This window comes from Enoplosus armatus, chromosome 24, assembly GCF_043641665.1.
Source record: "Enoplosus armatus isolate fEnoArm2 chromosome 24, fEnoArm2.hap1, whole genome shotgun sequence".
Lineage (NCBI taxonomy): Eukaryota > Metazoa > Chordata > Actinopteri > Centrarchiformes > Enoplosidae > Enoplosus > Enoplosus armatus.
The window spans coordinates 11,923,424-11,949,377 of record NC_092203.1 but is presented as its reverse complement, the minus strand read 5'-3'; the positions used below and the strand labels follow the sequence as shown (position 1 = coordinate 11,949,377).

General features: G+C 45.7%; 3 protein-coding genes across 5 annotated transcripts; 1 reads left to right on the top strand and 2 right to left on the bottom strand.

Moving 5' to 3' along the window:
* Window positions 1–95: 95 nt before the first annotated feature.
* f2 (coagulation factor II (thrombin)) lies at window positions 96–7,534 on the bottom strand. The gene is made up of 15 exons (XM_070930688.1): window positions 7,429–7,534; window positions 6,587–6,667; window positions 6,425–6,504; window positions 6,291–6,315; window positions 5,713–5,778; window positions 5,366–5,474; window positions 4,897–5,033; window positions 4,384–4,677; window positions 4,145–4,261; window positions 3,704–3,830; window positions 2,900–3,067; window positions 2,654–2,827; window positions 2,398–2,576; window positions 1,831–1,901; window positions 96–248 (listed from the first exon to the last, which is right to left on the bottom strand). Exons 1-15 carry the CDS (start codon window positions 7,499–7,501, stop codon window positions 96–98), a joined length of 1,854 nt encoding a protein of 617 aa, XP_070786789.1. The 5' UTR covers window positions 7,502–7,534.
* A 1,678-nt stretch (window positions 7,535–9,212) lies between these two features.
* On the top strand, window positions 9,213–15,728 carry fbxo3 (F-box protein 3). 3 transcript variants are annotated; one of them, XM_070930562.1, is made up of 12 exons: window positions 9,213–9,304; window positions 10,629–10,718; window positions 11,031–11,194; window positions 11,402–11,516; window positions 11,614–11,818; window positions 11,990–12,035; window positions 12,447–12,531; window positions 12,735–12,857; window positions 12,942–13,057; window positions 13,153–13,260; window positions 13,615–13,697; window positions 13,954–15,728. In XM_070930562.1, exons 1-12 carry the CDS (start codon window positions 9,213–9,215, stop codon window positions 14,095–14,097), a joined length of 1,371 nt encoding a protein of 456 aa, XP_070786663.1. In that variant the 3' UTR covers window positions 14,098–15,728. The 3 variants fall into 3 exon arrangements, with proteins under 3 accessions (XP_070786663.1, XP_070786662.1, XP_070786664.1); XM_070930561.1 differs by having other exon boundaries at window positions 13,951–15,728; XM_070930563.1 differs by having other exon boundaries at window positions 13,915–14,026.
* Window positions 15,729–16,301: 573 nt separating this feature from the next.
* On the bottom strand, window positions 16,302–19,987 carry LOC139306440 (major centromere autoantigen B-like). The gene is made up of 3 exons (XM_070930297.1): window positions 18,643–19,987; window positions 17,106–17,948; window positions 16,302–16,702 (listed from the first exon to the last, which is right to left on the bottom strand). Exons 1-3 carry the CDS (start codon window positions 19,985–19,987, stop codon window positions 16,302–16,304), a joined length of 2,589 nt encoding a protein of 862 aa, XP_070786398.1.
* Window positions 19,988–25,954: the final 5,967 nt, after the last annotated feature.

Below are 25,954 nucleotides of genomic sequence, written 5' to 3'. Positions count from 1 at the left end.
GAACACCTTCCACATGAATCAGACCCCAGGTCAGCCTGGTAGGATGTGAACAAACTTTATTAGCATCATGCTGCTTGACAGGACAGGAGGTGTTTTCAGTCGTCGTCTTCTCCCGACTTCTCGATAACTTTCTTCATCCACCTGCTCATCCTGAACAGGTGAGTGTAGAAGCCGTACTTCCCGTCGCGGTCGCAGCCTTCACCCCACGACACGATGCCCATCTGGTACCAGCGGTTCTCTGCCGGGTGCTGCTCAGACAAACACATCCGTTAAAAATCATTTATTCTCTAATACAAAGTATTTAATAAATGGTTTATCGTCGATTCATAACTTCAGTTCACATTTGCAGATTCCAGTTTGATGTGATCTGTTTGTTACTTTGGAAGTTCTAGTTAATAATCAGCTGATTAAGTCAGTTGCAGCCGCAGACATTGTGAAGTGTTTATTCATGTACACTGCTCAAAAAAGATTAAAGGGACACTTTGAAAACACATCAGATCTCAATGGGAAAAAATCATGCTGCATATCTGTACTGATATGGACTGTGTAATGTGTTGGGAACGAGAGGATGCCACAAATGAAAATGATCAACCTACAGAGGGCTGAATTCAAAGACACTCCGAAAAAGTGAACAAATAATGTGGCAGGCTCGTCCATTTTGCTGAAATTCCATTGCAGCAACTCAAAGTGGTACTCAGTACTGTGTGTTGCCCCCACGTGCTTGTAAGCGTGCCTGACAACATCGTTTCATCCCGATACCTAATGGCAGTCAGGGTGCCGTTGTCTAGCCTGTAGAGGTCTGTGCGTCCCTCCATGGATATGCCTCCCCGGACCATCACATGTTACAGGCAGCATAACGTTCTCCACGGCTTCTCCAGACACTTTCACGTCTGTCACATGTGCTCAGGTTGAACCTGCTCTCATCTGTGGAAAGCACAGGGCGCCAGTGGCGGACCTGCCAGCTCCACGGTGCCGGGCAGTGAGCACAGGACCCACTAGAGGACGTCGGGCCCTCAGGCCACCCTCATGAAGTCTGTTTCTGATTGTTTGGTCAGAGACATTCACACCAGTGGCCTGCTGGAGGTCATTTTGTAGGGCTCTGACAGTGCTCATCCTGTTCCTCCTTGCTCAAAGGAGCAGATACCGGTCCTGCTGATGGGTTAAGGACCTTCTACGGCCCCGTCCAGCTCTCCTAGAGTAACTGCCTGTCTCCTGGAATCTCCTCCATGCTCTTGAGACTGTGCTGGGAGACACAGCAAACCTTCTGGCAATGGCACGTATTGATGTGCCATCCTGGAGGAGTTGGACTGCCTGTGCAACCTCTGTAGGGTCCAGGTATGGCCTCATGCTACCAGTAGTGACACTGACCCTAGCCAAATGCAAAACTAGTGAAAAACAGTCAGAAAAGATAAGGAGGGAAAAAATGTCAGTGGCCTCCACCTGGAAAACCATTCCTGTTTTGGGGGTCGTCTCATTGTTGCCCCTCTAGTGCACCTGTTGTTAATTTCATTAACACCAAAGCAGCTGACACTGATTAACAACCCCCTCTGCTACTTAACTGACCAGATCAATATCCCAGAAGTTTCATTAACTTGATGCTTTACTCTGATTAAAACGTGTTCCTTTCATTTTTTTGAGCAGTGTAGTTTTTGTCAAACTTCTCCTCTGAAGACATTTTATATTATTACAGCTGTTTGACTGTTTTATTATTCATTATGTGTTCATACAGACTAATACATTAATTAACACTTAAATAAAGCTTCAAACTACATCAAGTTATAAAGCTTTTATTAAGTGTTTATATACTGAGTCTAAATGGAAAGAGCTCACCTTCATCACAAACGGTCCACCGCTGTCTCCCTCGCAGGCGTCTCCACGTTGGACATCATCCTGTTTAAAACCTGCAGCACAAAGACTGAGTTTAACTTTACGTTTAAAGGGAAGCTGCGACTGTTTGTGAGGGTCACATGTTAGCAACAGTCAGCAGCAGCATGCTAGCAGCTCTGTCAGGCTGTAACTTAGCATGCTAACATGCTGATGTTTAGCAGGTCTAACGTTCACCATGTCGCATGCTAACATTAGCTAACTAGCAGTAAATACAGAGTCCAGCTGAGGCTGATGAACGTCATCAGCTCTGCAGGTATTTGGTCATAAACCAAAGTGTTGGACACATGAACATGTTGATGATGATGATGATGATGATCAGGCTCATCCTGAGGGGAACATAAAGGTCTGAACCTCATTTCATCACAATCCATCCAACAGTTGTTTAGATGTTTCACTTTAAATCAAATGTCAACCTCACGGTGGCGCTACAGGGAGGTAGGACTCGTCCTCTGGGGACCCTGAACGTCTGACAGACGGACTCGTGAACAAACGTAGAAATAGAAAAGTTACCAGCACAGAACATGTTGTCTGTGATCTTGACTGATGTGGAGCTACGGCAGACGTCCTGGTCCACGATTGGTAGATGGATCTGCTGGAGGACTGTGGGTAAATTTCTTGCTGATGGATTCCAGGTTTCCTGCAGGTTCCCCCAACCGGTCACTCGACCCTTAAAGCCTTCAGTCATCAGACTGTCGGAGAGAAACTGCTGTCACACGACTCAGAGGCCCATTTCAGAATATTTAACAGCTGTCTGAGTTTGTCTTACGTCCTGGCCACCTTCCTGCTGGGCAGGCAGACGGGGTGGATCTCGTCGGTGAATGTGATTGGCCGTCTCATGTGCAGCAGAGCGATGTCGCGGTTCAGGTTTTCCCTCCAGTTGTACTTTGGGTGGACGATGATTTCGTCGATGGCCACGATCTTCTCGGTACCGCGCTCAAACCTGCAAAGTTATTATAAATATTGTCATCTAAGAAATGATTGAGTCCATTGATGCGCAGACAGGAAGTCTTACTTGGCCCTGTTGTGTTTTCCCAGGCGGACCAGTATGTCACTGGTGGTGAAGTTCTTGTTCCAGGGCGGGTAGAGGATGCAGTGAGCTGCAGTGACGATCCACTGATCACTGACCAGACTGGCTCCACACAGCAGCTCCTGAGGCTGGCGTTTATACAGCATCACCTGCCTGCAGACAGGAACATGTTCACATGCAGCAGAGGGTTTGACCACAGTGTGTCTTTGAGTCTTTACTTTGAGTCTTTGTGTCTTTACTTTGAGTCTTTGAGTCTTTACTTTGAGTCTTTGTGTCTTTGAGTCTTTACTTTGAGTCTTTGTGTCTTTACTTTGAGTCTTTGTGTCTTTGAGTCTTTACTTTGAGTCTTTACTTTGAGTCTTTGTGTCTTTGAGTCTTTACTTTGAGTCTTTGAGTCTTTACTTTGAGTCTTTACTTTGAGTCTTTGTGTCTTTACTTTGAGTCTTTGTGTCTTTGAGTCTTTACTTTGAGTCTTTACTTTGAGTCTTTGTGTCTTTGTGTCTTTACTTTGAGTCTTTGAGCCTTTGAGTCTTTACTTTGAGTCTTTGTGTCTTTACTTTGTGTCTTTACTTTGAGTCTTTGTGTCTTTGAGTCTTTACTTTGAGTCTTTGTGTCTTTACTTTGAGTCTTTGTGTCTTTGAGTCTTTACTTTGAGTCTTTGAGTCTTTACTTTGAGTCTTTGTGTCTTTGAGTCTTTGAGTCTTTACTTTTTTACTTTTATATTGTTACCGGAGATATTTATATCATGTGGTAACCATGGTGACAGCTTATTGTTGTAAGTGTGGTTACCATGGTGCTGAGGCCACTTCGGCGGCGTTGCCCCCAACAATGCGCTTGTCTCTGTACGAGTCCAGCAGCTCCTCCTCCTTGGCGTCCTGTTTGTTCTTCATTTCAAACAGGGGGCGCTCTCCACACACTGCGATACAACCAGCCAGTAAACCAGTCAATAAACCAGTCAACCAGTTAACTGACCAGTCAAGACACCTGCTTAACAGCCTGTTATTTAGTCAATAAGTCATACAGGCTGTAAACCAGATAACCACGCAGTTCATAAGCCTTTTAGTCAGTAAACCTGTTAACGTATCACACCAGTTAACTAAGCAGTCAGTAAACCAGTTAACCAGTCAGTAAACCAGTTGGCCAGCCAGGCTACTTGCCGGTTAGTGGGATTACCAGCTTAATGACTAGTTCTTTCTCAGGAGCTGTTAAATGGTGCGTGTTGAGACTCACCACTCTCTCCTTGTCCGAAGGTGCGAGGACTGAAAAAGATTTTCCTGGTGGGCTTCAGGACGGAGCGCTCCTGTCCTTCTGTGTCTGTCGTCGACACGTCACCAACCAGCGGGTCCTCTGGGAGACAGACAGGTGGAGAGACAGACAGGTAAGAGGTGGGTAGAGAGTTCACTGACCACCAGTGTGATATTCTGCGGTAGTACTGGTCCTCCGAGTGGATTTGTACTCGTATTATTTACCACACAGCTCAAGGTCGCAGTAGTCGACCGTCACATTTCCAGAAACCTCCACGTAGCACCAGGGGCCCTCGGGGTCGTTGTCAGGGTTACGGCACTTGTTGCCCTGCAGACTGACGTCAGGGATGAAGTCCTTGCCCAGGCTGAGGTCCGTCGCCTTCGGCGATGACCACTGCAAACAGGTGTGGCCCCCCAGAGAAACGGCCAGGTCGCCAATGTAGTCTATGCCATAATTTGGTAAACATTCTCCAGTTTTGACTGGTTCAGGGGCCAGAGTGGGCGGGACGAAGGCCTCACCTTGACAGACAAAGAGAGAGAGCGTTGATCATTGTACGCTGCGTTAACTCAAAGTACACGTTTGATCATCTGTCAGTCTTTATAACGAGAAAGAATTCCGATTTTAACGCATTATTTTGAGATATTAATTATATATTGTAGATGAATGTTAATACTAGTTTGATGAATATGGGTACTAGAAGGACTAGTATTAAGTTTGTAGTACTAGCAGATACTTGCCACATTTCGGGACCCTGCAGGTCTCCTTCTGGACTGTCGGGTCTTTGGTGAAACACCAGGGTCCCTCGGGACGGTTGTCGGGGTTTCGACAGAAGTTCTCGTGCAGGTTGCTGTTTGGCTCTGAAGCATTATACTCCCTACAGAGAGACAGACAGGTGGGCAGACAGACAGGTGGGCAGACAGACAGCTAGTAACTCATTTAGATGTCCAATAATTGATTAATGACTTCATCGTCGTTTGTTTGTTTCATACTGTAGGTAGTTAACTAGTTTCTGTTTTAGTTCATTATTTTATTAAAACGTGTTATTTTATTAACATTAGCTGGTTAGCTGGTTAGTGGGTTAGCTGGTTAGTGGGTTAGCTGGTTAGCTGGTTAGCTGGTTAGTGGGTTAGCTGGTTAGCAGGTTAGCTGGTTAGCAGGTTAGCTGGTTAGTGGGTTAGCTGGTTAGTAGGTTAGCTGGTTAGCTACCTTATAATGGGATGTGGGAAGCTGTGCCTCCAGTGCTGACACTGTCTCCCTGATTCTGTGATGTTGATATTTCCTTCATAGCTGACTCCCATACCAGAAATACACTGCCCTGAAAACACACACACACACACACACACACACACACCACACACACACACACACACACACCACACACACACACACCACACACACACACACACACACACACCACACACCACACACACACACACACCACACACACACACACACACACCACACACACACACACACACACACACACACACACACACTTTACTACTGTACTTTTGTAAGATGAACTTTTTTACGTCACGTTTATTTGTATTTACCTTCCACACACTGTCTGATGATGTCGATGTCGTCTTGTGTTCCTCTCACCTGGGTTCCTTTACAGTCTGAAGACAGACAGGCAGACAGACAGACAGACAGGCAGACAGACAGACAGACAGGCAGGCAGGCAGACAGGCAGACAAGCAGACAGACAGACAGACAGACAGACAGGCAGGCAGGCAGGCAGACAGGCAGGCAGACAGGCAGTTAGATGTTTGTGTTCTCAGGGTTGTGTATGTGTGATCTCTTGTGGACTTTGTTCATGTTTGCGTCCACGTCTGATTAAAATCCACTTCCTTCACAAATAAGCGGAAACATGAAACTCTTCTTCTCTACATTTATTTCAGGCAGCTCCACGTGAAACTAGAAACAGCGTGAAGATAAAGTGAACAACTGTTGGTGAAACGTGAGGGTGAAATCAAACCATCTTCTTTTGTTTCCTGTGAACTTGATTTAGTCGTCAGTTTGAAGTTTTAAAGCTCTGTTTCAGTTTTATTTTTAATTAATTAATTAATTAATTAATCTCTTTCTGTGTACGTGTCACTTCCTGTGTGTGTGGTGACGCAGTAGTACTCACCCAGGTATTTTGCCCAGAACTTTTCCTGAAGAGGAGAGAGTTTCTGGTTAGATTGTAAACTGAGCAGTACTACGAGTACTGTTACTACGAGTACTGTTGTAACTGAATGAAATGAGAAGAAAGTGGAGTCGTACTGTTTTATCCGTCTGTTCAAACACCTCTCTGGCTTCTTCGTGGTCACAGATTTCCTCAACACACTCTCTCTCCAGGTTCCCTAGTGTGGAATAACACACATTAATAATGATAATAATAATAATAATAATACACAGTGGTTCCAGAGGTGGTAGACGTGTTACCTGGTTTCACCTCCTCAAACAGCTGATTGGCCCGACGGCTCCGGACCAACACCTGCGAGGCCACCTGGCTGTCGAGGAAAACTGCAGACAGAAAATAAAAAGCTTGTAAACGTCTCTGAGCAGGACGGCGCTTCACTTCACGTTCGTTTCAGCTGATGTTTAGATAAACTGCAAGACGCATTCAGAGCCTTCACTCAAGTAAAAGTAGCAATACTGCAGTGTAAAAGTACTCTGTTATACGTCAACGTCCTGCATTGAAAATGTCACCGTAAAAGTACACAAGTATCACGAGCAAGAAGAACATAAAGTGTTGAAAGTAAAAGTATTCATCTTTAAAAAAAAGGCCCCTGTGACTGAGGTACTATTGTAGTATTTTAACGTTAAACTACTTTATATAGTTTCATCTATCACAATGCACAGTATTTATACACAAACTAATCTTCATCTGAAAAGTAACCAGCTGATAAATACTGCAGTGAAGTAGAAGTATAAAGTAGCAGAGAATGGAAATACTCGAGTAAAGTACAAAAGTAGTAAATGTACTCGGTTCCTGGTTCAGTCAAACTATGAGAATATATATACCTGTAGTAACATCTGCATCAAAAGAACTACACATGTAGTAAGAAGTACATTTGTGTATTTATACACCCTGGACGTCTCTTGAGTCTGTGGCTGTAAAATACTTAAAAGTACAATTTTAAAATAGATTTTTATGATTATCACAACTGTCCTACAACTAGTACCTTTACTACCAGTATTACTACCACTACGGTACTTTTACAAGAGCCAAAACCTCTTCTACCAACAGTAGTAAGAAGTACTTTGCAGTACAGTGGAGGTACCATGGTCTGCCAGGCAGCTGTGCAGTAGAAACAGCAGTAGAACAGCAGCTGGTTTAGATGTTGGTTCCACCATGATCCAGACCTCCGAGCAGAACCTCAGAACCAAATCCAGCGGTCTCTTCAGTCTTCAGTCTGGCTCCTGGTCTCGGTGGGTCCCCCCTATCTCTGTGGGGGGGTCATTGACCAAAGGGTCAAAGTATGAGTCGGACTTGTTTAATGTGAATCCTCCTACTTTGAGTCACCGCGCTGCGTTCAGGACACCAACAGTTCACAACATGTACTCATGTGCTGCTACAGAGTGGTAATAATCAGAATACTCTGTATTAAAAGTGTACTTTGTGTACAAATACATGCAGCTTGAAGTAAGAGGAAGTTTAGGATGTATAAATATATGAAAGATGTCATCTTTAGATTGAGAAAAGAGAACTTTTAGGTTTCGAAAGATGGTGTCAAATTGATTTTCTAATCTCGTTTACTTATTGCTCGATCATTAACCTCTTTTATTTGTTCAATACAAATGTGTTTTTTGTCGATATTTCTGAAAGTAAAGTATCGTTTTGGGAATATCTGAAACTACTGTATATTATACTGGATTGATGATTTAACTGTTCATGGAGACTGTCAGTATATTTCATGTTTTCATGAATAATATGTCTTAAATAAATAACAATCAAAACAAGGTGAATACACTGATACAAAATAAAGTAATATTATAATACAAACATCCAAATAAACAAAAAGGTAGCCCAAGGCTAACAGCTCATCTGTAATAATCTACACGTTTTCCACCTGATGGTGGCGCCAGAGGAAACATGACAGCGTCTCTGAATCATCGCCAGTGACTGTTCGGACTTTTGTTCCCGAGCTGTTTAGAAAGACGTCACCTGATTAATGAACAGCTGCTCAGGTCAGAGTTCAGGTCAGCGTCAGAGTTCAGGTTCTGCCCCCCCACCCCAACACACACACACACACACACACACACACACACACACCTTTAAACACAAAACAAATGAACGACATCACGAGGATGAAAATAAAAGCAGTGAAAAGGAAATATGAAGTTTAAACACGCTGAAGTCCCTCTGAGTCTCTGCTGGTCCAGGTCCTGTCTGACTCAGCAAAACTCAGAGCAAATATTTACCTGCAGATACTGAGGTGAAAGTCTTCCACACAGAAACTGCAGCTGGAAGAAGTACTCGGAGTAGTACTACCACAGTGTAGAAATACTCTGCATTAGCCTCAAAATAGACTTAAGTATATTATCATATTATAATGATTGATGCATTCATGTGTTCATCCCTTTAAAGGTGGAGCTCATTTCATTGACTTTATATTCTGCTGGGTATTTTAATCTGTAATAATCATTCATCATTTATTAGTTTATTATGTTTTGTACTCAGGTTCGTTTAAACGGAACATCATTTCTTGGTAAGTGAAGGTGCACGTCGTCCTGCAGGTGAGCACAGAGGGATTCAAATCAAAACATAGGTGACGTGCTCATTTTGACACTGAATGCAGCAGAAAGCGTAATTATAATAATAATAACTTTATTTTTATAAATGAATATAGCTCCAGAGTCACAAAGTACTTTACAGCAAAAACAAAGAATAAAAGTAAATAATAATCCAGAACATAAACTATAAAACAAGACAGAAGTCACCTGAGAGTCTGGATTGGATCATAGGTGTAACTCTGACTCCACGGCAGCAGGTGGCGGTAATGCACTTTAACGTTGGTTGCCAGCTGCCATTAAAAAGAAGAAAGAAGAAGAAGTGATGCTAACAATGGCAGCTTCCACGGAGTTACGGATGGATCATCTCCCTTCAGACCCGCTGCTGCACATTTTATCCTTCCTGGGCTTCAGGGACCTGGTCCAGTATGTATCTGACACCGCAGCCCGATCACCCCAGAACACACAGCGGGCGGTGACAGTAAACAATGTTTGTTTTTTAAAGAACAGAGAAGTAAGCAAGACGCAGAACGCCAGCAGGCTAGCGGCTGCTGCTTAGCTAGCAGGCGGCTAACAACAACATTAGCAGTGAGAGTGAGCAGAGCTGAAGGTGCTGTGAGAGACAGCATCGAAATAAGCCTCAGAAATACACGTTCATGTCCCCACGGAAAGTGCATGTAAATTAAATGACTGTCAGTGATGAAAATAAAGCTAATGTAATCAAACGAGCTAGCTACTGTCGGTTAAAATGACGTTCGTCCCAAGCAGTAGCGGCTCGTTATCCTAGCATCTAAGCTAGCAGTTGATTTTGTGCTAATTTCTAACAGAGTGGTAGAAAGAGATGTTATCAGCTGATTCCAGCAACTATTAATTACAACGACACCTAAACGGTAGCTGTCATGTAGCACCGAGCTAGCATGGCGACTTTGCTAAGATAAAAGATCTTGTTTACAGTTAGCCGCATGCTAACAGCTGCTAAGTGTTTGTTTACGTTTGTTAGCTTGTTGAGACCGAACGACACGTCAGTTATTGTCACATTATTATCCTATTAAGTGCTGTCATGTAATTATATACTCAAATACTGCATCTAAGCACAGATTTGAGGTACTTTTAACTCCATTTTATGCTACTTTTATATTTCCGCTGCACTGTAGTTTAGAGTCAAATGTACTTTTTACTATATATATGATATATTTATTTGACAGCTGGAGTTATTTTACAGATTCAAATGTTATAAACAAAATATATGATTATCTTATACAGGACTGCAGCTATCGATTAGTTTTATTATTTATTAATTCCTCTCAGTGGTGGAGGAAGTATTCAGATTCTTTATTAAAGTAAAAGTACTGATACTACAGATACAAAAGTATAATCATCAAAATGTGTTGAAAGTGTCAGTAGTAAAAGTACACAAGGGTAATCAGCTTCATGTACTTAAAGTATTTGAGTAAATGTACTTAGTTACTTTCCACCACTCACTATGTTCTCAATTCATCGTTTTGGCTGTAAAATGTCCAAAGTGACGTCTTCAGATGTCGTGTTTTGTCCGACCAACAGTCCAAAAAAATACAAATATTTGGTTTATAAAGTTATAAAACAGACAAAAGCAGCAAACCGCCTCATTGAAGGAGCTTCAACTGGAGCATGTTTGGTATCTTCCTGTCTGCCTGTTGCTTGTGTGTCCATTAAACTGTGATCTCAATGAGTTTTCTCTCCCTGCGTCTGTCTCTGTCTCTGTCCTCTGTAGCTGCAGTTATGTCAGCAGGAGGCTGAACGAGTTGTACAAACACAACCCGCTGTGGAAAACGCTCTGCTCCAAACACTGGCTGCTGACAGAGTGAGTACTCCTCCAGTCTTCAAGGAGTACGGCAACGTTAGCTTAGCTTAGCATAAAGACTGGAAGCAGGGGGAAACGGCTAGCCGGGCTCTGTACACCCATAAAGCTGATTAACATATCGAATCTGTAGTTTTAGAGTCACTGTGACTGTGTGCAGCTTCCTGAAGTCTTGTTGTCACACAATGTTTGTATGTGTGTTTTCATTGTGTGCATAAAAAACAATAGAAAACAAGTGTAAATATTTCTAAAAGGTGTTTCTGTCGTCTGAGGTGTGAAAGTTTCACCACTGTGTGTGTGTGTGTGTGTGTTCAGTGCGGACCGGCTGCAGAGCGGTGTGTCCTGGTTCTGTCTGTTCAAACAGTACTACAGGGACCTGGGCCGCTACAGTCAGTACTACCCGGTCCTGAAGAGAGCCTGGGAGCAGCTGAAGAGCTTCCTGCAGCAGAGGTGTCCACGCATGATCGCATCGCTGAAAGGTGACGCAACCACAACAACACACCTGCTTCAACACGAGAGACACCTGCTGATCATGTGATCAGCTGTGCACATTATACACTCCAATAAAGACTCATACACCAGAAATATGATAATATTATGACTATTATTGGGATTTGTTCATTTGTTTAAGCTTTTTACTCAGTGTATAAACATGTAATAAAAAGTGTGTGTGTTTTCCTCGTCAGAGGGCGCCACAGAGGTGGAGCTTAATGACATCGAGGCTCAGATTGGCTGCAGACTTCCAGACGACTACCGCTGCTCGTACCGCATCCACAACGGACAGAAACTGGTGATCCCAGGGTCGGTATCTGTCAGACAGGGCCTCCCTGACTCTGCTCGCCTCTCTGTCTAACCACCACCTGTCTGTCTGCCTGTGTCTCTCTGTGTGTGTCCTCAGGCTGATGGGCAGCATGTCCCTGTCCAACCACTACCGGTCGGAGGTCCTTCTGGACGTGGAGACGGCGGCCGGAGGTTTCCAGCAGAGGAAGGGGATGAGACGCTGCCTCCCGCTCACCTTCTGCTTCCACACCGGACTCAGCCAGTACATGGCCCTGGAGCCGGCAGAGGGACGCAGGATGTTCGAGAGCTTCTACCCCTGCCCCGTCCGTAACCCTCCTGTCTGCCTTACCTTTCAAAATAAAAGTGCTTTACAGAAAGTGCTTTGACTTTGTCTTGAAAAGTCTTAAAGCGTTGGACGTAGTTTCCTCAAAAAAAGTCCTATTTGGTGATTTGACGTCACTGACTTCTACTCATTTCCTGTCTTTGTCTCTCAGGATCAGACGGCTCAGGATCCTTCGGCCATCGACATGTTCATCACAGGTTCGTTCATTCATCTCTGAGAGACGAACAGACGTTTTTAGATTCAGTGTCACTTTCTGAGGACATGATTATCTCTGATCCATCATGAATAAATGTCCTTAAATCCACTTAGAAATCACCACAAAAGACCCTGCTGAACTTCCCTGAGAATCCTCCTGTTTTTAAGTTTCCATCAGTCTCACAGTGATCAGTGATAGTTGTCTGTATGTCCATGAGGACACTGCAGACAGCTGATTCAGATACTTTAATGGAGACAGTCTACTGCTTCCTGTTTACATCCCCCAAATAGAAGTCAGACAAAGAGCCAATTCGAAAGAAGTCTCTGCCTGTGGCCATGTTAAAAATGTTTTGTTCTTGTATGGGACTTTTGCATTGTGTGTAAACTGTGAATGTTTGCGTGTGTGTGTTCAGGTTCCTGTTTCTTAGAGTGGTTCACGACCTACGTCCACAACGTCGTCACAGGAGAATATCCAATCATCAGAGACCAGATCTTCAGGTGACACACCTGCATACAAACTGTTTACCTAAATGCACTGTAGAAACAAATATATCAACAGTTTAATATTACAATCACCTTTTCACATGAGTCCCTAACAAATGCACGTTTTCATCATAAGAAAAAATATCAATGAAAATCAATTTCAGTTCAAGTGAATCAATTCTTTATTGTGTGGCTGTTGTGTGCGCTCGTGTCTGCAGGTATGTCCACGATAAGGGCTGCGTGGCGACCACCGGTGACATCACCGTCTCTGTTTCTACCTCCTTCCTGCCCGAGCTTTCCTCCGTCCATCCACCGCACTTCTTCTTCACCTACCGCATCAGGTACCTGTCTGTCTGCCTGTCTGTCTGTCTGTCTGTACCTACAGTACCAGTCGCTCCCGTGTTGTAATGAATCTGCATCTGCAGGATAGAGATGTCGAGCGGCGCGTCGCCTGAAGCCGCCTGTCAGCTCGACAGCCGCTACTGGAAGATCACCACCTCTGACGGCAACGTGGAGGAAGTTCAGGGTCCCGGCGTGGTCGGTACGTGGCCCGCATCACATGACCACCTGCGCAGCTCCACTGAGCTCCACCCGGCTGATATCACCTGCTCACGTTGTGTCTGTGTTTGTGTGCAGGAGAGTTTCCGGTCATGACACCTGGAAAAGTCCACGAGTACGCCAGCTGCACCACCTTCTCCACCCCGTCAGAGTACATGGAGGGCCACTACACCTTCCACAGGCTGGGTAATACACATATATATATATCTATATATATATATATATTTTCTGCTCTCTGGTCTCTCCTTTATGATTATTATTATCAACCTTTATGACTCATAATTCACGCTTGTAAATATACGATAAGTTATCAGATTTGAATGATCAGATTTTATGGTAGTAATGCCCGAAAAATCAAGTTTAGCCAGAAGCTAGCAATCAAGGCTAACTTCAGCACAGTACTGTGTATGTATTGTGCCTGCGGGTGCTTCACAGTAAAAGTCCTGCAGTGACACTTTCTTTCTTCGTTGGATTCCTGATGGCTAAAGGGCTTTTATTTTGAAGCTGTTGTTGTTGTTCTCATGTTTGTTTCTCTTGTAGCCAATAAAGAGGAAGTCTTCCACGTGGCCATCCCTCGCTTCCACATGGTCTGCCCCCCCTTCAGAGAGCCGGTGGTTCGAACGGTAAAGTTAGTAATTATACTACGACATGTACTACGACATGTACTACTACTATGTTCAGAATGAAGACTTCAGCTCACACATTTCTCATCACGACTGAAGTCCAGCTGACTTTAATGCCGAACATTTCCGTCGTGACTTTGTGACAGAACATTTGTGAGATGTTGTTGTTGTCGTTGTCCCACATGATGAATCTTATTTCTTAATGAAAATTATTCAGGGCTAATATTCCCGGTGGTGTCTAATACCTCTCCAGCAGAAGGCATCGACCAGTTACACGCCGCGCTTCGACGACCACGACGACGACGGCGAGTACTGCGACGGAGACGGCGACGACTTCGGCGACCTGAGAGGAATCAACATGGCCGCCTTGGAGGGGGCGTGGTGCCCCCGACACATCTGACCTCTGACCCCCCCCCCCACAACCCCCTCGCTGCAGCGTTGTCAGGGAAACCAGACGGACTGTCCGTTATTCGGGTCTGATTGATGACACTAAAACCTCCCGGATGACCCGAATGATTGACAGACAGCAGGGGATTCTGGGACAGAACCGACTTCCAGCTGTCAATCAATCGAATGACACAAACAATGTGAATGAGTTTTAAGTTTTATAGAAAGATCTGTAACGATGTGAAACTGTTGGATGAGCTCAGACAACAAGGACGGGACGGTGACGTCGCTGTCCTCCTCGGCTTAAAGGATCGTCTCCGTTATTCCACTGACACGGCAGGGACACAAGATGGCCGCCGGCGGTTGCTGCGACTTCCTGTTAAGATGTAGAAAAAGCCGAGACTTAAAGGTTGTGGGGAAGCCGGTGCTTTGTGCTCCTCATGAAAATCTGATATATTTTCCGTTAGAGTTTAAGATTTGCAGTGTTCCACCGTCAGAGGGTTCTATGTTCTTCAATGATGTTCTCGCTGTGTTCCACTGCAGGAACAATCAGTAACCCGACGCTGCGATACCAGGCCCTCTACAGCCACGGCGTCTCAGATAAACGTCATGAAAGGAATAGTTCTGATTGATATTTAGATTTAGCTCTGAACATCTGGCTGCATCTGTGTCTGTCTGGTGAAGGAGACCGTTCAGACTGATGAAGAGGAGCTGATGTTGTGGTGGAGTTTGTTCCAGATGTTCTGGCCTTTTTTTGTTCCCCAGTTTTAGTTTGATTTGCTCTCTAGACGTCGTCCTCTGAGGGAAGACTCGATGAACTGTTGGTGCACTCGTCCGAGCCGCCTTCAGAGCTCACAGCAGTGTTTGGTGGACTCTTCTGCCCCAGGTTTCGCCTGTCAGGCTGCATACAGTCAGTGTGGTGAAGGTTGTGTTGGTCTTATGCAGCTTGAGACAATAAAGGACTTTCACCTCCTCAACATGTTTTTCAAGTAAAAGAAAAGAGTTGATCGGCGTTAGCCATGCTAGTGGCTCGTCTGGCCGTCGAATGTGATATCTCTCGACAGACTTTTCATGTAGCGCCACCATGAGGTCAACAATTTAATTGGGTTATGATCAAATACCTGCAAGACTAATAACGTTTACTAATTTGCAGATGTTAGCATGCTAAAATGCTAAATCATGATGGAGAACATCTGCATTAGCGTAACGTTAGCATGCTGAGCATTTAGCTCAAACCACCTACAGCCTCACAGAGCAGCCAGCATGGAGCAGCTATGTTGTGACATCACATCTGCTTGACCAATCGCGATGGACGGCTGCTGGAAACGAAAGCAGACGAAGTGGCTGAGGCTCCTGCAGTGGAAGCGGCTTTAATAGAGGGGGTTTTCTTAGTTCTTATAAGTCATGACTTTGTTCCTGCAGTGATTATGGAGAAGAAACTGGGGTTTAGATTTGTTCAGAGGAAGAGGAGGAGGAGGAAGAGGAGCTGCAGTGTTTCCTGTTGTGTGCTCGGTGCTTCACATTGTTTTCTTAAACTTAATCATAAAGCAGATTTATTTCTTCTTCTCTGGTGGAGGCGGATGTGTCGTCGCTCTGATGTGATTGGTGGCTTTGTTTTGTATGTTTGGCTAAATAAATAACAAACATTCATTGGTGCAGAGTCACTGTTTACTGTCACATGATCACTGCAGGAATCAGGTCAACACACACACACACTTTACTGATGTAAAGTACATTAGTAGTAGTATTAGTAGTTTTGGTACTATCATAACTCTTATTATAATAACTGTGCTGCAGGTGTCATTCAGAAATCAATACGTTTAAAGTCAGTCATGATCAATATCTTAACTGCTTTTTCATAAAACGTTAAATATTTTAAACATTTAATGAAATATTTTAAATATTTAATGAAATATTCTCTCCTCTGTGGTTGTAGTTGTACCACCACCATCGTGACTTTTCTGCCTTCTTCGCTTTGACCTGCAGGTGTCTCCACTGAACACCTGTTTGAACAGCTGGATCGAAGGCCTCCACATTTTAAAACATAAGCTGACAGAACGAGCAGCAATAACTCTTTAAGTAGACTCAGAAGAGAAGATGAAGCAGCGAGTTAACCCCTTTATTCACTCTGTAGTGTCTGAACATGTTCAGTGTTGAGAAGCAGCTTTGCAACATGTTAACAAATGGAAACAGAGACCTTCCTCCCTCTCCACCCTTTCAGTCATCCTCATCATCATCCTCCAATATCACCCTCCCTGCTCTCCTTCTCTTCCTCCCCCCTCTCATCTCCTTCCTCTCCTCGTTCTCCTCCTCCTCCTCGATGTCTTCCTCCTCGCCGCCCCCCCCTCCTGCTCCTACTCCTACTCCTCCTCGTCCTCCTCCTCCTCCCCCCCCTCCCTCCTCCTCCTCCCGGGCGTTGCAGCGGCTGCAGTGCCTCCTGAAGCCCCCCAGGAAGTGGGACCTGAAGCAGCAGAAGGGGCAGGCGTAGCGTCCGGGCCGATGGGCCGCTCTGACGTGCTGCTGCAGCCGGCTGGGCAGGAAGAAGGAGCGACTGCAGTCTTTGCAGCGGTACGGACGCTCGACGTCGTGGCTGCGCACCACGTGACTGATGGCAAAACCTGCGAGAACAAGCAGAGGGAGAGAACAACCCACAGGTAGAACTGTTACTCTTCACGTCTCAGTAATATCAGAGGTGGAATGGAAGCAAGTACATTTACTCAAGTGCTGTACTCAAGTACACATTTGAGGTATTTTTCTGCTACTTTCTACATCTACTGCAGTACAGGGAAATGTTGTACAACTGTCTGTGTTGGGGGTGCATTGTGGGTAATGTAGGCGCCATGTTTTGAGGAGGAGGACGACTGAGGAATACAACAGATGATATCTCTGGAGCGGAGACTCCTTTAACTCTTTTAGGGCTTCACTGAGGTCATCTGAAGTATTCGAGTCTTCGAGTTAAGACTGAAGACTTAAAGGGACAGAACGTGAGTTGCTGAGTGGCGGGAGAACCGGCCCCCGTACCTTTGAGTTTGGTCTTCCAGCCACAGATCAGACAGACGAAGCGGTTGGAGATGAAGCGGACCACTTTGGCCGTGGCCTCCATCTCCTCCTTCAGCAGCTCTCCGCTCAGCCCGGCCACCTCCTCCTCCTCCGCCCCGCTGCTCTGCGTCTGTTTGGGGGCGGCGGCGTCCCGTCGGACGGCCTGGGCGGCGTACGCTTTGGGGATGTCGTGCTTCCTCACCACGTGGTTGATGCCCAGACCTTTCAGCTTGTTCTTCCAGCCGCAGATGAGGCAGCGGTAACCGGCGCCGTCAAACATCAGCACGCTTTCATCTCCTTCACTGTCTGCTTTGACCGCCTCCAGCCTCTGGGAGGCGCCATCTTCATTGTGTCCCTCCCCTTCCTCCTCCTCCTCAGCCTCACTGCCCCTCTTACTTTTAAGAGCGTCTTTCCCTCCCTCCTTGTCCTCCTCCTCCCCTTCCTCTCCCATCTTCTCCTCCCCCTTCTCGCTCCCGTCGTCTCCTCCTCCCCCCTCCCTCCCGTCGTCTCCTCCTCCCCCCTCCCTCTCGTCCATGCAGTGTTTGGAGATGATGTGTTTGTACAGCTTGGTGAAGTCTCGGCTGGTGTAGAAGCAGTCGGAGCAGTGGAACAGCCGGGCGGTGCTCTGGTACATCAGGATGTTGCCGAGGCGACCCACCGCCACGCCGTCCAGGCAGGCGGGGTGAGAGGCCGCCATGTGAGACAGCTGGTGGGCGTGGCTCTTGGAGAAATGGCCGCAGAGGGGACACTGCAGGTGAGCCGCGACGCCACCGCCGACTTCACCACGAGTTTGTATGATGACGGACATGGCTGCTTCTACAGAGGCTGAGAGAGAGACGACACAGATCATTCAGTCTGAAGCAGACAGCCTTCACAACAAAGACTAATGAGCTCAAACCATCAGTCAGTTCATCGATTATTCATCGATTTTCAATGGAAACTTTGCTGGTTTCTTCTTCTAGATTTGAGGTCACTTTGGGAAGTTGTGGACATTTCATTGATGAGACATTGATGAGCTGAAGCACGACAATTAACGCACAAAACAATCTGCAGATAAACTTCTCATGAAAATAATCGTTCATCGGAAATTGGAGACTTCCCTGGTGTTGACCCCGGTACCATGAATTCTGAATAAGTGGCCACCAGGCCTTTATTTGAAGCAGGCTTATATTAGAGACGTTCCCTGTTTGATAAACATATTTGATCGTATTTTAGTTTGAAGCATCCTTGTTTTCTGATCTGCACTAGTTTCAAATTAAAAGCCCTCTAGCGTTACAGAATCCCTAACAAGGCTTTTGTTGTGAAACATTTGCAGGACAGATTAAATGATGACAAAGCAGAGTGTCAGAATGAATAAGTGATTGATGATGATGATGATGAATATCGAAATACATTTATTGGAAACATTTTCTCCTGAAACAACGTGTTACAGTCGAGTAAAGAGCCGGCGAACAGTGAAACATTAATCACATTAATGGCTGTTCGTATTTACCACAATCATCAGGCTCATCATCCTCACCATTATCACTGTTCTTCTCCTCCTCATCATCATCAAGCACAACAAGTTCATTGTTAAATAGCTCCTCTTCATCTTCCTCCTCCTGGGCTGCTTGGCACCGGTTCTCCCGGCTCTGCTGTCTGACCCGGGTCAGAGCCTCCCGCCCGGCGGCGCAGGGCTGTCCCTCCCTGAAGCAGAGGATGAGGTCGTCTTCGCTCCCGTCACTTTTCACAGACAGTCCACAGACTTTGAAAGACTCTCTGATCATATCCTGGTCCAGTTTGTCCCAGGCCGCGACCACCCAGTCCACCAGCAGGCGGCGGCCGGGGGCTTTTAGGTTCCCCCCGGCTGTGTATTCCTTGTCTGCGTCCCCAGCAGCCCACTGGTCGTAGGCGTCATGCAGACTCTGCCTGAAGGGCTGGTTCCACATCACATCGGGGGCTTGGACATATTTAGTGCAGCCTCCCGGGATCTCGGCTGTTGTGATGTTGTAGCCACATTTCAGTTCAGCTTTGGTGGCGGCGCCGATGTGGCAGCGGTACGAGTCCCACACCAGGAGCCGCGGGGTCAAGTTGAATTGTCCCGCCACGGACTGCAGCCAGTCGGCGGTGAGAGCGTCGTTCATCCAGCCGTTGACGGACGAGGAGATCACCGCGCCGGAGACCTGCTGCTGCATCGCCGCCACTTCTCCGGCAGCTCCTCTGAACACGATGAACGGCTTCAGTTTGGTGCCGTCGGCCTTGGCGGCGAGGACGACGGTGAGATGGCTTTTCCCGTGTCCCGTGCTTTTCAGAGCGCCTCCTGTGTCTGTAGTGGTGGGGGGCACCACGTCAAACCAAACCGTAGCCTCGTCCATTGCGATGATGTCCCTCTCTAAAATCCCGTTGGAGCCGACCGCCTTGCCGACGTAGTCAACAAACGAAACCAGTTTCTCTGTGAGTAGACTCGGGTCCGTCTGGATCATGGGGGTGCGACGCCGAAGTGAGAGGTCGTTGCGCTCTAGAAATCTTTGTAGCCAACCTGTGCTAGCCACAAACACCTTCCCCCCATCGCTCACTGAAGGGTAGATCTCCAACGCTTTATTTTTGATCATATTTCTTGATACTCGGTTGTGTTTGTCCCGCATGGAGTAAATCCACTCTGACAGCCGCTCCTCCAGCTCCAAGCTGACCTTCTTCCTCCCGCCTCCAGTCAGCCGCGCTCTCCCCTTGTCGGCTAACAGCAGCTCGCACTTCTGTTTCCTCCAGTATCGGATTCTTTTCGTGTCAATGTTAAAGTGCCGTGCAGTTTTCTCTCCTGAGTGTTTCTCCGCGTACTCCAAAACTCGCTCTTTGAATTTGAAATCAAATCTCCGTCTGGGTGCCATGCTCCTCAAGTCCGCCCTCTACTGTGCGCTGGAAAATGCACATTAACACGCACACACCCGCAGCGACTGAAAAAGGACAATAACACTTCAGATGAGTAATCCAGGACAAAGTGTTGAAAATCACATGATTATATTGTTGGATTTATGAAGTTACAGTGACGGATACATTAAGCCGAGTCGACATGCCCACTGCATGACGGGCACCAGGAGGTGATCCACCAGTTTAAGAAAATATGGTATTTCTAAAATCCTGGCTGCGGCCCTGGAGACAGTGATGGGCATTACTCACTGCTTTTCCATATTTTATAGACTAAATGATGAATTGAAAAAAATCAATAATGAGAGTAATCGTTGGTAACCGCCCTACATCAGATTTTATGATTGTCACCTGAATCAGAGCACTTTTTATTATATATTATATTTTATAAACCCATTTGACCAGACTTGATTTTTATTTACGGTATTTTACTAAAACACAGTTCGATGGCGGAAAGAAAAAAGGACAAGATTAGAACGAAGACTCTTCAGTAAGTTTGCTGTGTCACACATTATTCCGGGTTTGTAACTGTATTGTAATAACGGCGAACAGTCCGGGTCTGCTTCACGCTTTGACACAATGGAATAACGGACCGCAGCTAACAGGCTAACTCCCCGGCTAACGCGCACACTTGAAATCCTCTTTTCCAGCCAACTGCCTCTACCGCCGGGTGTGTTTATCCGAAGTGAAGCTGACAGGAAAACCACTCAGGAGAATCACTGAAACTGAATGAAACCTTCGTGTTTGAACCGGGACCCACCGATTAGCTTCAGCCCGCTGAGACGCTGCAACGCTCATTTCCTTGTTTACCTCCAGCACGGCCAATCGGCTCGCTTCAGCAGTCTGGCGATTGCCCAATCGCAACAATCCCGTTAACCAACATCTCTCCCGAGCCACAAGTATCGCGAGATCTCAGTCCTGCTTTAAATTCTCAGGCATTTCTTTGTTGTAGTCGTTTATAGATGCTAGAATGATCAAATAAACCACATTTTCATGAGATAAACTAATCTACAACGTCGATATTATTACAAATAAATGACCAAAAGTCACTTATATGCTCCAGCACTTTACATAAAGTTTATTTTGACCCAAATAGATCAGTAATTTGGAGATTTTAAAGCTGCTCATTGGTTTGTTTCCTGCTGTGACCAGATGGAATCTATATTCTATTATATAACAACATTACGCAAGCTTAAACACAGACCGAATATTTTAATAGATGGTGTGTGTGTGTGTGTGTGTGTGTGTATCGAGGGCAGACTAAGGTGATTAATGAAGCTATTTCTGTCTTGAGAAGCAAATACCTGCTGAGCAGCGAAGAGGGAGGAGAGGACCACATTTCCCATCACCCACTTCGGTGTCAGGTGTGTGACCTCTCATCCATCACGCAGCTGTCTAATTGGCTGCTGGGGGAAATGTTTGATTAGCTGGTTGCCAAGCGACGGTAGTTCTCCGAGGTACACGGGTACTGTAACTAAACACAGTGAACATGCAGCAAAGTACCTTTATTCAGGTGCTGTACTTAAGTACACCTTTGATGTACTTGTAGTTGATTATTTCCATGTTTTGCAACTTTCTACTTGTACTTCACCACATCTCAGAGGGGAACATTGTACTTTTCACTGCATTACGTTTGTCTGACAGCTTTAGTTACTTTACAGTGTACAGGTTTTCATCCATTTTACTGCAACATGAGGACTTTTACTTTGATACATACTTACGTACTTTTACTTTTGCTTATAGTGGAGTATTTTCACAGTGTGGTAATAGTACTTTTACTTCAGTGAAGGATGTGAGTACTTCTTCCACCGCTGGGGAGGGGATCATGGGAGAGAGAAAGTTAGGGTCGAGCGAGGATTGGTTTGAGCAGAGAGAGAGAGGAGGGAGGGGGCTTTTATTGTGGTAGAACGAGGGGGAGAGAGAGAGGGAGGAATCTGTGTTTGAACTTGTGTTTTCAGTCTTTGTTAGCTGAGATTCACTTTCTCACACACACACACACACACACACACACACATCGAGCGACGCCGGGGCGAGCGAGGACGACATGCTCTGCTTAAAAGGTGAGAGAGAGAGAGAGAGAGAGAGAGAGAGGTAGAGGATGCATGAAGAAGTTTTAAAATGAAGACGTTAGTAGAAATGCTGCAAATCAAAAGTGTGTGTGCATTTATGCTGGATGTGTGTGTGTCGCCAAAAACTTCATAGAGCCGCTGAAGACTACTCCAGCTGTGTGTGTGTGTGTGTGTGTGTGTGTGTGTGTACTCAGATGTAGGTCATTTTGTCCGCTAGCTGTCAGGACTCTGTTAACACACACACACTGTTATCTCCATAACCTTTTCTTTTGTGTGTGTGTGTGTGTGTGTGTGTGTGTGTGTGTGTGTGTGTTGTCGGTAAGAAAGAGGGTCGAGCGAGCTTCATTTTGAGCAGAGAGAGATTAATGGAGGCAAAGTGTTGACTTGATGCAGTATTTTCCAGATTACGGCTGCTGCAGTCCTTTGTGCCTTCTTTCTTTCTGCCACTGTTACTATGGTTACTGCTACTAATACTGCTCGTACTATTACTGCTTGTACTACTACTTCTAGTACTACTGTTGCTGCTGCAGCTGAAATGGCTCCCGTGATATTTTGTGTTGAAATTGAATCTTTGTGGCTCGTGGCAAAAGTGGAAGTTTTGGGTCAGGAGGCATTCTTGAGTTTGACACGTGTGTGTGTGTGTGTGTGTGTGTGTGTGTGTGTGTGTGTGTGTGTGTGTGTGTGTGTGTCAGTAATCACTGCTGGCTTGTTGAGGCAGGCTGAAACATCCCATTCAGCTTCCAAAACACAGCTGTTTCTGCACAACCCACACACACACACACACACACACACACACACACACACACACACACACACACACTGATGTTGACTGAATGGATCTGCAGCTCCAACATCTCAATAAGCAGCTTTTAAGAAATAAAGCTGCAGCTTTAATACTTTAATATCACAATTATTTGAATTATTTAAGTGATTCTTTGTTTTTTTGTTGTTTTTATTTGCTTTATTAGCCTTTAATTACATAGTTCAATAGATACTTTGTTTAAAGCCACGTAGAAGAGTGCAAAAACAAAGTCCAACTGGTAAACGCCCCTTTAAGAACACACAGGTGTGCGAATGAAGGTAGTTATACAGTTATAATCAGTCCAGACTGAAATATCTCAACAACTGCTGGATGGATTGTCGTGAAGTTTGGTTCAGACGTTCATGGTCCCCAGAAGACGAATCCTCCTGACTTTAGTGATCCTCTGACTTTTCCTCTAGCGCCACCATGAGGTTGACAGCAGGCACAATGTGTAGACAGTGACAACATACACAGCCGTCATCAGCAGAAACACTCGAACAAAAAGACAGAACCACACGAGAAGCTACGTTTTATTTATGTATTATTTTACAAGGTTTTTAATTCCTTCTTTCAAATCATCCATTTATTCCCTGCTGAGGGTCGCAGACGTCCGGAGCCAGTCCTCACAGAGATGTTCTGAGCACTTTCAGGACCTAAAGTTCATTTTTGACCTTGGAAACAATCTCAACTCAAGGTCCACTTACCAGCTCGTTCAGGAGCTTTCAGCTTTACCACAGGCTGTTTCAGCGGTTGGAGGAAGCAGGCGAGCGATGAGATAGTTGAGGTACAGGTTGCTATCGGGATGTTACCTCTTGTTTTCTTAAAATCCCATAAATAATGTCTGAAATGTGTGAATCTTACACTCAATACAAAGGAAGTCTGACTGTCTCTCGATGGCACAACATTGACCTTCTGGTGTCTGATTCTGTGATCCAAACATAGATTTACCCAGTTTGACACAGTAATACAGTATCAAGCAACATGTGGTGTGTTGAGGTAAATACCTGCCTCTCACAGGCCATCTGCAGACCTGGATAATCCCTGAAGAAGATTAGAGGCGGAAAGAGGAGAGGAAGCAGCGCAACACTCAGTCAACGCTTCTGGAGAAACATCACATTTACTGTTTTACTGACGTGTTTTTGGACCGTAATTGATTCTGGACTTGTGGAGGCTGGAAGAGTTGTTTGGCTTTGTTGTTCTTGGTGGTGACAAGTCTGAGGTTTTTATTGTGAAGGAATGAGGAGAAGAAGTCACATGGAGCTGCTGGAAGTTTTAATTGTGGCTGACTAAAAAACCTTTGGCGATACAGAGGTTTTGAAGCTGTTACGTGGATTTTTAAGCCAAATCTGAAGCCTCCTTCACTGTGAAATATTTTGAGCTTTTATTGTGAAAGATTGATATTTTGTTTCTTTTATGAAGACTAAACACATTTTGGACTTTTTTTGTGGAGAAATGGAGCACAAAAACATGGGTCTTTGGTTTTCTTTGTGGACCATTTGAAGCTTTTTGTGAAAGATACAAGTTTGTGTTGTTCCTCTGAAAGAAATCTGCTCAGAAGAATCCTTCAGTGGTTTTATTGTGAAAAATTCCTTTTTGGGGTTATTTTGAAGCTTTGTGACAAAGTGTTTATTTTGTTGAGTTGAAAAAAACATTACTGTGAATGATACAAACATTTAAGAACTCTGGGCTTTTACTGTGAAGGATTTACCAAACATTGCTCCTTTCCAGTTAAAGTTAAAGTTTTAAGGAAAGGTGTTTTTTGGACAGACTGAATGCTGTTTGGACATTTATTGTGAAGTTGAGTTGAACTTTGGAAAAAATACAGGGGGCTTTTATGATGAAGGGTTGGAAATTCTCTAGGGCTTTTATTGTGAAAAGATGGTTAATAAGGGGATAGTTTTCGTCATGTTCATTGTCTCTGATTGGTCCTGAGGACATAGCCGGACATCAAACAGCCGTCAGGACAGGATGATTTCTTATGTGGAGTGTCTGGGCGGTGAGGGGGCGGGGCCAGGTGGGGCGTCACGCTGCTGGAACGGGGGTCCTGATGAAGAGCGAGATGAGCTCCTTCCACGCAAGATGGCCGCCCTGCAGCCCAAGACGGAGGGCAGCCTGCGTCGGCGCCTTCTCAGTGCCAAAATTCACCAGCACCACGATGCCATCTTGGGGCTGAACGCAGGTAGTGCCATCAGGCCGGGGATGCCCTCAGGTGACAAAAAGCCCCTCCCACCTCACCTGCAGTATCCAGGCAACAGCCCCTGGTACCGCCGCCAGCACCTCCCACCACGACCCCACGTCCACCCTTCTCTTTCTCCGGAGGCTCACGGGAAACTTTTCCTCGCTCCAGAAACTTATGTGAAACACAACCTGCAACCTCCACCCCTTCAGCTGCCGCGCTCCGCCTACCCGGTCCTCACCCAGCGGCGCAGAACCAGTTCAGGCCCCCCTACGCCAGAGCCCCGCCCCGGCTACACCCTGCCCGTCCCCTCCCCTCTCATCACCCCACACCCCCTCAGGGAGCCGGAGGTGCCACCGCAGTACTGCTACCGCCCCAGCAGGAGGCACAAGACCAGCTTCTTCTGCTTCAGACCCCGTCGAGGAAGGAGCTCCGGGCTGGAAGCCACACAAACCACGCCCCTTCTACGTAGAGGTACTGCTGGGAATTCTGGGTAATAGCTTACGTGTTTGTGTGGACTGTTTTCATGTAGTACTGATACTGGAACTTCTTATACTATCTCTGTCCCAGCTGGTGTAGCGCTGTTTAGTCTATGTAGTCCTGAAGTGTCCCTTTTAGCATAATTTAGCTTTTTTTGGTCCCCATGATCCCAGCTAGTCTTGTTTGGCACTTAAGAGTCCTGACTGGTCCCATTTTGTAACAGTTTAGTCCAGAAATGTCCCCTTGCTACCAGCTACTCTTGTTTGACCCACTTTGGTCCTGAATGGTCCCAGCTTCCCAGGTTTGGCTCTGTTAGGTCTGGAATCTTCATAGCTAAACTGCTTCGGCTCTGTTTGGTCCTGAATGGTCCCAGCTAGCCTGGTTTGGCTCTGTTTGGTCTTGA

What these genes read in the sequence shown, in the direction of transcription:
- f2 (XM_070930688.1), bottom strand. Translation starts at nt 7,501, where the DNA reads ATGGTGGAACCAACATCTAAACCAGCTGCTGTTCTACTGCTGTTTCTA. An exon ending in TTGAACAGACGGATAAAACA is followed by an intron (nt 6,316 to 6,424) that starts GTACGACTCCAC and finishes TCTCCTCTTCAG; the next exon opens with GAAAAGTTCTGGGCAAAATA. An exon ending in CTGCGACCTTGAGCTGTGTG is followed by an intron (nt 4,262 to 4,383) that starts GTAAATAATACG and finishes TCTGTCTCCCAG; the next exon opens with AGGACCCGCTGGTTGGTGAC.
- fbxo3 (XM_070930561.1), top strand. Translation starts at nt 9,213, where the DNA reads ATGGCAGCTTCCACGGAGTTACGGATGGATCATCTCCCTTCAGACCCG. An exon ending in GGCTTCAGGGACCTGGTCCA is followed by an intron (nt 9,305 to 10,628) that starts GTATGTATCTGA and finishes TGTCCTCTGTAG; the next exon opens with CTGCAGTTATGTCAGCAGGA. An exon ending in ATCAGAGACCAGATCTTCAG is followed by an intron (nt 12,532 to 12,734) that starts GTGACACACCTG and finishes TCGTGTCTGCAG; the next exon opens with GTATGTCCACGATAAGGGCT.
- LOC139306440 (XM_070930297.1), bottom strand. Translation starts at nt 19,987, where the DNA reads ATGGCACCCAGACGGAGATTTGATTTCAAATTCAAAGAGCGAGTTTTG. An exon ending in GGAGAAGAACAGTGATAATG is followed by an intron (nt 17,949 to 18,642) that starts GTGAGGATGATG and finishes TCTCTCTCTCAG; the next exon opens with CCTCTGTAGAAGCAGCCATG. An exon ending in CTGGAAGACCAAACTCAAAG is followed by an intron (nt 16,703 to 17,105) that starts GTACGGGGGCCG and finishes TTGTTCTCGCAG; the next exon opens with GTTTTGCCATCAGTCACGTG.